General features: G+C 41.3%; 1 protein-coding gene across 1 annotated transcript in view; it reads left to right on the forward strand.

The window, feature by feature from the left end:
* Nucleotides 1–9,717, forward strand: part of MAN2A1 (mannosidase alpha class 2A member 1) — a 229,426-nt gene extending 219,709 nt beyond the window's left edge. Inside the window, exons 23-24 of the mRNA XM_025203529.1 lie at nucleotides 2,867–2,977; nucleotides 6,674–9,717. Of these exons, the coding sequence (XP_025059314.1) occupies nucleotides 2,867–2,977; nucleotides 6,674–6,826 (264 nt within the window). The 3' untranslated portion in view covers nucleotides 6,827–9,717. The remainder of the gene's footprint in view (nucleotides 1–2,866; nucleotides 2,978–6,673) is intronic.
* The last annotated feature ends 1,900 nt before the right edge of the window (nucleotides 9,718–11,617 follow it).

Below are 11,617 nucleotides of genomic sequence, written 5' to 3' on the forward strand. Positions count from 1 at the left end.
GACTTGGGCGGAAGTCGCGCGGAATTTTAAACGGCCAGCGAGCCAATTACTAGCCGCCACGTGTGAATAATTTAGCACTGGCCAATAGCGGGGCACAAATTTACATTCGAATAGCGGGAACTCTTTGCACCGTGCATCTCTGTGCTGCAAAGAAGAAATGCATCCTGCAAAGGAAACTGCAAATTGGCGGGAACTCTCTCCTACACGCGGGCTCTCAATTGCAGCAGAACACTCTGCCATGCAAAGGAGCTCTCATGTGACCAGGAAATTCCATAGTGCCGAGGCACCAAAATCACTGGGTTGTGACAAACCCCACAACAAAGGCAGGGACAACTGTGAGCAGCCCCAGTTCTGCATGCCCTGCACTCTCCCATCTGGGCTGAGCAGCAGTGATGGCAGGGAACAATCTGCTCAGCATGGAGGAAAAGCAACTGCTCCAGCAGCAGAGGGAGTGGGGAGTGCTTTTTCTGTGCTCAGCTGCAGTTTGTTACTGCTGCTGCCAGCCTGGGCTCTGTGGTGGCTCCGGGCTTGCCCAACAGGCTGAGCAGTGGCACGGCGCAAACTGCTGCTGGGGCAGGGGAAAAGCAGATGCTTCCCATCCCACCACCAGTGCTCCCTGCAGCAGTTGCTTGGAGCCCACGCGGGGCTGCCTGTGCCCACTCTTTGTTGCCACCGCTGCCCCATGGGTAGAAGGGATGTGACAGAGAGGCAGGACAGCCCTGCATGGGCTCCAAGTGGCTGCTGCAGGGAGTGCTGGTGGCAGGAGGGGGAGGGGCCGCTTTTCCCCCACGCTGACCAGCAGCTTGTTCTCTGCTTCTGCTCAGCCTGGATGGGTGAGAGTGGGGCGCATGGGTTCAGGGCTTCTTGCTGTCATCCCTGCCTGTACTGCAGGGCTTGGACAGGTGGGGCTGGGAGCAAGCAGGCATGCGGCAGCCAGCAGCAGCCAGACGGGAGAGTAAGACACCTACTGGTGCCCCAGTGCCAGCACTGGCAGGGCCCAGAGCAGCCAACAGGAGCACAGGATCCCAGTTGGCTGAGGCTCTATGGAGCTGGGCCAGCTCCCCTCTCTCCCTTCTGGTGCAGTGCAGCCTGGCTCCATAGACCCCTGCCAGCCCACACCCCTTGTTCCAGCTGTCCTGCTCTGGGCCCTGCCAGTGTGGGCCCTGTGCTTCTGCATGCCTGCTTGCTTCCACTCCCCTTGCCCCTGCCACCATTTTCTCCTGCCCCCCTCTCCCTTCCCAGTCCCTTACCTGAATTTCCTGCTTGGGGCATGGAGGCTCAAACAGCCCCACGGTCCCAGGCCAGAAGGCCTGCTAGGTAGGGGCTTCCAGGTGAGAGGCGGGGCTGGGTGGGCCCTGCTATTGCAGGAGCCTGCGAGGGCTTCCCTTGGGTCCTACTGCCCCTGGCTGCTGTCATCTTTGGCAGACAGCTGGGGCAAATAAATATTGATTTTTCTAAATTTTTTAGAGGCCCTGCGGGCTGGATAGAATGGCCTATCAGGCTGGATCTGGCCTGTGGGCTGTATTTTGCCCACCCTGATGTAGACCCAACATCCAGCCTTTTTTGCCCCTACTCCCAGAATCCAAATATCCTATTTTAATGGAGGGATGAGAAAGCAATAATACTTGCACAACTTTTACCTTTCATAATAATGGAAGAGGCTTCCAGTTTATTTCTAGAGTCACATCTGTGGGACTTGCAGCCCTATGGTATGAAGTCACCTGAGAGTGAGAATAGAAGCAAAGTTTTCAGTATTACTGGCTGATCTCATAGTATTATTGGTCTTCTATAGATAACAGACCAAGAAGCACAGGGAACATGTAGAAATTTAATGGTTCATTTATTCAATTCCAAGGAATTTGATACATTAATTTATGCAGGCCAGCTATTGATCTTAAAATCCAAGCCCAAATGCAGCTATTTTTGGTACTCAAAGGGGCAAAAATAGTTGACCTCTTGTTTCCTTGGGAACAAGGTGCTCCCCACTCCCTCGGGGGGGGGGGGGGGGGGAGGGGGCGGTGTAAGAAAATAAAATCAGGTTTTGGCCTTTTAACTCAATTTGGTGGGAGAAGAAATTTTTTTAAGCTTTCATAATTTTCTTTTACAAGAGTAAATTTCAGTTTCTCAGCCACTTCCTCTATCCATCCTTCTGTATCTATAAAGCGTAAGAGTGATGTTGTAGCAGTGATAAATCCTTGCCTCTTTGCATGTGTTTTACAAATTGTATCTTGATTCTGAGTTGAAACCTTTATCAGTTACACTAATGTGCTTGATTTAGTAATAATTGTAATCATTTTAGCTTGAAGTGGGGTTTTTTTTATACGAAGCCAAAGTTTAGCTTGAGTTTCAGGGACTGCTTGGATTTTCATACATTCCTCATTGTGGGTTCTGGGTTCCATGTATTTCTCTCATAAAAGTAAACAATTAATTTATAGTTGTAAATTATTCACTACATTTTCTAGTAAGCTCTACAACTGATTAGAATTAAAACCATGGTACCTTAAGCCTTAAAAATTCATTAGGGAGAAAAATCATGTTTAATAATAAAACCCAGAAGTTGTACACATAGATAATTACAACAGTTTTTGTAATAACACCTTTCATTTCCTTACTTATTCTGAGAAGCTTATTAATGGAAATATGAGAAGTAAATTGAATTTGGAGGACCAGGGAGTACAAAAACATATTTTTAAAAATCCATAGATCTTCACAACAATAACATTAAATGTGTTTGGTCAATATGTGCAAAATCCAATTTATGACAGAAGTGGCTAAATGGTTTAAGACAAACAGTTCATGAGTTTCTTAAAAGGCTCTTGTTTTCAGTGTTTTCTTCCCAAGGTATATTTACATTTTTTGTTTGCAGGCAGATTCTGGGCCATCTGATGAAGCAGCCCTGATCCTTCACAGAAAGGGATTTGATTGTAGACTCTCAAGCAGAGAGATGGGGCTACAGTGTTCAACCACTCAGGGAAAGGTATGTTAAAATGTTCAGGGCATTAAAGTTATTTTTGAAACCATGCTTACTTTAAAATGATATACAGTTCTTGCTGAACCATTATTTAATTTGTAAAAAATGCCTCATGGTTTCTAGATATTAATAAAAATATGATGATTTAGACGTGTAAGTGACTATTTAGGGGTTAGCAAGTAACATGGCAACTTTTGGTTTGGCATGCTAGTCTTATTAATCTCTTGGGAAAATAATTATTTTCAAACAGTAATAATTTTTCTCCAAAATATTCTTGTTTGGAATATTTAAATTATAGTATGCTAACTGTATTTGTGTTCTGCATGTATGATTAGTTAATATCAACATGAATTTTCTGAGTTGCTACCTTGACAGTTTGAGGAAACAACGTAGCAAAATCATGAATTTGTATCTAGGCCTTTGGATGGCCAACATCACTGTGACAGATATCGATGAATTTTACTGTACCACAATTCTATGACACTGTGCTTATATTATTAGACTCTTAGAGTGCATCCAGAGGAGCATATACATGCATCTTGAAGTATCTCGAAGCCCTTTTGAGATGTTGCAAGAGGCACATGCAAGAACAAGAAAATGTTCCCTGCTCAGCAAATTGGCAGCGAGGGGGCAAAATTAGACCCCTGTATATCTGGGGGTCAAAAAAAAACAGTGTGGAAAAAAGTGGACCAGGGCACAGTCCCAGACCGTGCTCTGAGGCAGCTGGAAGCTGTGTCCTCCACAGAGATGCTCTGGTAGCAGCCAGAGCATCTCTATGGCTGGCCCTCACCCTGGTGCTGAAGCACGCTGCCTGCCCATGCAGAGCAGGCAGCATACCAGCTTCAGGGAGCTGGACCCAGGCTTCAGTGCTGGTAAGTGGGGGAGGGGGGGGAGCTGGATGAGAGGGGAGAGGACCATGGGTGAACCCCTGCCAGCCCCTCCCGAGCCCCCCCATGGCTGTCCCACCCAGCCCCATCCCTCACCTGCCCCCTGAGCCCCTGCAATCCTTGCCCCGTTCCCTGCCATTTGGCCCCTGTTGCTGTAACCCCTGTGGGGGCAGCAAAACATGTAGGTATTTAGAATTCACTTTATTATGATGATAGAGACACCGGTAGGCTCCCAAATTGCTTTAATACTATAGATACATCAACAAAACATTGCCCAACTGATCACTGTGTCTCACTCTCTCTCACTCGCTGTCTCTGTATATAGTGGTCTTTCATTTTAATTGTGGAGGAACATGGATTTTGGGGTATTTTACAGAGTAACTTTGGGATTTTTTTTATCGGGGATTTTTCAGTTTTCCAATAGGGAACACCAGAACTCTTGCTAGGGAGGTCAGTGGCAGGACCTGCCTGATCAGAGCTGGTACCTTGGACCCAGCTGGAGGTGGCTGACCTCCTGACCAACTGGAGCCAGGAGGACATGCTTTGACAATTCAAAGCAGGCCACCACACCCGGAACATGTTCTGGGCGATAGCTGCCCAGATGGCTGGCCAGGGGGCACACATGGCAGTAGTGCCACACAAAGGCCAACTTTGCAGTGCACAGCCCACTGGCAGCTGGCCCATGGGGGCAGATGCCTCTACTGGCTGTGCAGTGCTCATCCAGATCTGGCAGGTGTGCAGCAGCAGCCCCCACTGCCAGACTGCTGCAGTAGGTAGAGGGCACAGGGAACTCTCAGGGCTACTTCAGCAATTCAGCTGGCACAAGGGGTAGTGTCCTCACGTACCAATTGGCTTGGCCCCAGAAGAGTGGATAGCCCTGAGCTACTTGACAGGGTAGTTTTTTGTACTGATGGGGCCAGGATAGGGCAGCGTTTTATACTGCTGAGGACAGCACAGCTGCTGGTCCCAGACTCTAGCTCCCCCTGGCTGCAGATCCAGGAGGAGCCAGGCCGGGTTATTTTGCCGCAAGTGGCACAATTTGCCCCACACCAAAGTGCATGTCTGGGAATGTGCACTGAGGCAAAAAGCCCTGGCTCAAATTTTCACCATTTCTATTTGAGCTGCTGCAAGCACACGTGCCTTAAGATACCCTTAATGGCCATATACCTTGGAGTGGTCATAATGAATCCACAGAATTAATGTAATTTGATTTGGAAGTAGAAGTTCTCTGGAGGATTTAAAGGGGAAGATTAAATAGTTTTTGTTTCAAATTCTCATTATAGGATTACCAAACAAAATATCTATTTAAAAAAAAAACCAAAAAAAACCTCTGTGTATTAATTAACCATAAGGCTATGGACAGACATTTAAAAAGCTTGAGCCTGAATTGTTTCAATCTTTGCATGTTAGTCTAACCTGCAAAGATTGCACCAATTTGCAAGTGGGTAAACTCACTTTTGATTCAGAAAATGGAAGCACATGCCTGCAGTGGTTCAGGCTAGAAGCTAGGGGTGCTAGAGTGAGCCCTCCCCTCCCTTCCACACTGCTGAGCTGAGGCGGGGGAGGGGGTATGACCAGGCTCCAGCAAGAAACTATGATAAGGGAGGGGTTTAAACCCCCACCCTGGCCTGCACAGTCCTCAGCTGGGGTGTGCCTAGAGGGGGAGGGGCAAGTATCCCTCGCCAGGCTTTTGTGGACTGCATGCATCTGTTGAAACAGCTTTTCCATCTCCCTCTCCCTGCTACTTCATACTGTCTGCAACAAACTGACAGGCAGTACATTCATTGCAAACCAGGTCATTTCTCACACCTCTCTCTGCAGGCTGATAGCATGCCAGTAGCCAGCATGGAGCTTATCAGAACAAAAAGCTGATCAGCCCATCAAAAACAAAGCTTCTGTCTCATTAGTTCAAGCTCTTCTTAAACAGCTTTTTGCAAAGCATTTTTAAGGAAGAACAGAGGGACATTACCAAATGACCTGTTGATTAGCTCCAAAAAGCCCTAAACAGACACTGCCTTTGTTCTGCATTTGTTCCAGTGAAAATGGACACACACACACATAGACACCTCTCAGCGACATACACACATAGACGCCTCTCAGTATTAGATAGCTTGGGGGTGGTGTGACTGTGACAAGATGCCATCTAGGGTCCGTGCTGCTGGGGTCTGTGCTATGCGGGGGCTCCATGCTTTTGCAGAATGTAGCAAGTGTGGAGGGATAGGGGGAAGCCAGGCAGACATTGTTGTCTCCTAGCTGCAGTCTCCACCTCCTTCTCAGCCAGCCAGAGATCCAGCTAGGGGGGGGAGGGGTGGGGCCAGCCCTGCTCTCTGGAACAGATAGCCCAGCCCAGCCCAGGGCTAAAAAGCATGCTGGGGGACTCTGATTTAACTTAAAACAGGAAGGGGTCTGGGACAGAATTTCCATAAACCAGTTCGACCTAAATCAATTAAGTCTGATACTACATTCAACCAGGTTTATCATAAACCAGTTTTGGCCATTTTAAAATTGGCTTATGTTCACTGAACTTATGTTCTGTTACAGGTTTAAGCCAGTTTCTGATCACTTAAACTGGTTTATGTGTAACATCTGTCCCTAGCCTAAATTGGCTGCAGTTAAATGTTACAGAATGAATAGCGCTTGAATCATTTTTTTTACTGGCATCATTTATAACATTAGGAACTTTCAGTGGCTTATGCTGTTGCCTACAATAAAATGTTATTATGATCATTATCAAGGATTAATGTAAAATTGGTTTCAAAACTTGTATTAGAATTTTTAAATATCATTGACTTTTTTTTCATTTTGGAATTTTCAGGTAAAGGTGCACAAACTCTTTAATAAGTTCAGTGTTGAAAGTCTCATACCTGCATCTTTATCTTTGATGCATTCACCTCCGGATGCCAGAAATATAAGTGAAATCAATATGAATTCTATGGAGATAAATACTTTCCGGATTCGACTGAGATGAAACCTGGCTTTAATATTCAGATAGTGAAGAGGAATCTGCAATTATATCTCCAAGTTTGACGTGCAATAAGAAGCACATTGTTATTCCAGCTTCTGGATACTGTGAGAAGACATGCATTTTAGAATTTTTTTGACCAACACAGTGAAAAGCCATGTTGCAAATGACTTTTTTGTTTTTACATAAAATACCAACATCAGTATAAGTTAATGCAACACATGAAGACATTTCTAAGGATGTTAACCTCTCTCAAATTGAATCTCAGGTTAAATGCTAAATAACAATTTAAGGATTTTTTATTTTGAAGGGCGGGGATTGGATCTTAAATTACTTGTACTGCTGATCCTTGATTAAATTATATACAAATAATTGCAATGTTGAAATCTCTAATGCAGCTTGGAATTGAAATGAAATAAAAAGTTCTTGGGTAATAGCTAATGTCCAAATATTTGCAATCATTTATATGTGACAATAATTTCAATTTATTCTTTATTAAATTTAACTTTTTTCATGGAATGGAGATTTGAATTCTGTGATCCAGTGAAAGCCAGGAGTCTCTGTGATATAAGTGATGGTAGATTTTAATACTGCCACCCACTTTGAGAATTATGTTGGTTAAAAACCATGGAATTTTAAATCAATCCTGCAATGAAAAATAAAAGAAATGTTTAATAAAACTCCCATTTTATTACTTGACACATTGGGATATGTGCAATTATTCCATCATCATATAGATGAAAAAAAAAGTCAATCCATAAAATCACAAATACAAGATTTTTTTTTACAAAACTCATTTGAATACTGATGTTCTCTGAAATGGGTTTCTATTCCAGGATTACCATATCAAGATAAATGTGCCTTATTTTTTGATACGTCTTGTTACTATTTTGGTGTCCACATTACTGTTTTTGGGGAAGGGTAGTTTATATAATACTTAAACTGTGTATCTTCTATTTGACAATGCTGGCCACTCTCTGATCTATGTCCTCCTGCACCAAATTTGTGCTGTTACTATGAATATTTTGACTCTTTGAATGTATTAAAACAATGTCATGAAACAAAATATTGGAAGGATAAGATATGCTGTTAAATTTAAATTCAGCAACTATCAAAGACTATCTGCACCTTGCTGCAAAGATTTGATAGTGTGCAAGACAGTTTGCAAAGCCCATCATACAATGTGTATTTGCATTTCAGAGTTTGTGAACTGTGCATTGAGAATCATGTGCCTATATTTTAAAAATGCCACTTTTCAAACCCAATAATCACACATACATTGCCAATGTTTACCTTACTGAGGAATAGCTTCTTATTCTTCTCACATAATTTTTACCATACCAAGTATTTTGCATTGAATGCTGAAGCCATGTGAGTATGAAAATTATTTCCCTGAATAGAGCTAATGTTTACAATTAAAACATACTAATTTGCATTTGATTATGATACCCCATACTGATCTTCCTTAATCTTCATACCTCTGACTTTCTCTCGTGCTTAGGCTTTACTTATGCATTCAGCAGTGATTATCTTTAATACTAATAGATTAAAAACTCTTCATAACTGGAAAATACTAGTATTTCCTAAACATAACTGTCTGCTGTACTAATTTGATTGGATCATTTTGGTGCCCTGGTATATCAAATTTGTAGCTATACATCCAACTTTTAAGACAAAAGTAAAATTTTAATTTAATGTATTATCATGGTTTGGATCTCTGTTTATCATGATTGAATAGTTTCCTTGCTTAATTCAATCTGCTATATATTTTATAATTAAGAATTAAATATTTAGCAGGATTTGGTGCAAGTTAAGTGAAGAACAGAAAAATAACTAATCATTTAGTGGGAAAGTTAGAACTATATTTAAGTATATAAAGCAGAAAGTGGATGTTTCCATGCAATAAACATGTACTGTAAGTCTTGGTAACAGTATTGGAAATTATTTCCCTTTTAGTTGAAATTTGCAGGTTGGTAGACTTACCAGCAGAAAGTTCTAGTAGTAATATTTTTGGTTGCATCTTTAGAATGAAAAAGTTTGAGACCTCTGTGCATTCTGTGCAAAGAGGATATTTGAAATACTATCTTAAATTCTGTTAAGCAGAAAAGTAAAATTTTGATGCAATAAATTTTAAAAGTATTCTTGCCTGTTAGACTTGTTTCCAAAGGACCTGTTTCATATCATTAATAATTGTATTATATCTTTTTCATTTGTCATCAGCTGTACTATCATGATGCCTGAATACTCCTTAACCAGCAGAATTCTCTTTTGTTCAAGTATATTCTAAAATTGTTTTACATAAAAAAGAATTAAATGCCTTCTGTTTGGATTATAAGTTTATGATGAAGTAATGACTTGGAATTAATTTGGAACCCAGTACTAAACTTTTGAGCTCAGTCAAAACACCAATCAAAATTAGTGAAGAGATTTTCACTTTAATTGGTACAAGATTGGGCTGTTGCTATTTTCCATATCTCCTGTAAAAGCTGACTCAGTACTTTAATTGCAATACTTCACTTCTGGTGGCACTTGATTTTCTGTACATTTGCAATCTAATCATATTCCTTTGTATCTTTTCTAACCCTTAAAGCTGCTCGTATTTTAACTACTGGTTAAGAGAGCCAAGCATCTTTGTTTTACACAAATACGGATTTAAAGAAAATGCTGTACAAGGAATGATTTAAAACATTGTAATTATTTTCATATCAGAGTTGTACCTGTCCTAAGATTTTTTTCTTCACATTCCCATATCCTATATGTCTTTGATTTTTCTTGACCATGCTGTCTCTGAAACAAACCGATTTAAATTGAAGGTTTTTGATATTTTCTCTTGGAAGGTTTTATATCTTTTGGGGAAATGTAAAATAAGATCTCTAATAAAAGATAATCTGATTGTGTTATGTCTTCTGTGTCATCAATGTCTTGGCCACAGTTAATTAAAAAATAAATCTGATCCTTTCCAATGGTTGGCACTTCAGTAGCATTTGTTAGGAACAGGGATGTTCTATTGTGAAATGCATTGCTGGTGTAAGATGCCCCATTATGTAGTAATGCCAAGTGTATATAAAGGATAGATTGTAGCTTGAGGTAACTAACGTGACTTCTGAACACCAAAAATTTCATCTGTTCAAAGAGAAAAAGAAAGGCTTCTCCTTGATTACCCAATGAACAGAGAAGTAGAGCAGATTTAAAGTATTTTAGAAGTATTTTCAGTGAGAGCTGAGATGAATTTGTCTCATTTCTGATTTTATGCACTTAAGAATGATGGAATGGGAACTGCTCTTGTAATTTACTACAGCAACCCCATTAAGTTTATTAACAAATGCAGACTTTTGGAAAATGCACTCACAATGACAGCACCCTTGAAACTGGAGTAGAATTTTTGAGTTAAAAAATATGAATGTTTTTGTTTTTCTAGAGCTAACTACAGCATGTCATGCTTAATTGGGACCCCTTTAATTGTAATAGCTGCTTTATTAGGATGCATCCCAAGGAATTGATGTAGCTTAATGATTGTGAATAGCAATGACATGTTTATTTACAATAGATTTAACATAAACTTGGCTTAATCGAGAGTGCATTCAGCCAGAGGCAAGGGGTTAACCCATGTTGAACCAGATGGTAAGAACATGTAATTCCTTTTACTTCAGAATTTTCAAGCAGACATTATAGAATAAATAATTCACTTTTTAAACTATATGCACTGCATTGTGACATGGAGTAAACTTTTCTGGAATACCAAGGCACTTCTTTTAAAGTTTATCCTACTTTGGAGTCATAGGGCTCCTATACAAGTGCAGGAAGGCTGCTCTGATGCTCTGTAATTACAGTGTGTCGGAGCAGACTTGATTAATCAAGCCTGCTAGAGCATGGTAATTACTGAGCTCCAGCAGAATCCACCGTCACGTATATTGGTGTCCTCGTGCTGAAAAATGGCATCGGAACACTTTAAACTAAAGCTCGTTTGACGATCTTTAGTTCAAAGCAACCCGCCGCCATTTTTCATCACAGGGATGCTGATACATGTGTTATTCCGAGCGCTCTTAAAGAATGCGGCTCTGGGAGCCACACTAATTAAAGTGCCATGTCCCCACCACCTCCCAGAGCATGTGTATAAATGCCCATAGTTTGTTAGAAATAGTTGAACTGTGATGAAGGAAACTCTTTATCTCTGTCTCTCTGTGTCTCTTTCCCATTACTTTTGCATCATGAGGTTGTGAAACACAGAAGATTTTGTTGGATCTCACATAGCACTCTATCAAATTAAATTTGCAGGATAAGGCTGTAAAGGAATGGCTGCCAAAATTGATTATGGACCCCTTGCTGTTGATCCATGGAGAGCTGTCTGTTCACAAACTGTTGCACAAGGTGCCCATAAAATGCATTCTCAGTTAAAAAGGGATCTGTACATCAAAGCAGACTTACTTTTCTTATCAATTGACCCCATTAGCTCTTTTTCTCCTTGCTCGCCATGTCTCAGTAATCTTTCCTTCTTTTCTTAAGGTTGTAGTGTACTAAATACTGAGACTTACTGCTTGGTGTCTATCCCACCCAAAATGAACTGAGGGGAAATGACCAACCTACTGTTGCTTAGTTCAGCATCTAGTGAGAAGAGGCCTCCACAATGCTAAAAGAAAAGGGTGCTTCATTGCTGGACATATTCCTAACACTAATCCTGAGGAACAATATGGAATACAATTCCTTTTATAACCCTCTATTGGACCCTTTTATTCCTTCTATAACCCTCTATTGGACTGCCCTGATAATCTGGGTTAGGGATTTTTGGGTTGATGAATG

This window comes from Alligator sinensis, unplaced genomic scaffold (assembly GCF_000455745.1).
Source record: "Alligator sinensis unplaced genomic scaffold, ASM45574v1 scaffold30_1, whole genome shotgun sequence".
NCBI classification, from domain to species: Eukaryota; Metazoa; Chordata; order Crocodylia; family Alligatoridae; genus Alligator; species Alligator sinensis.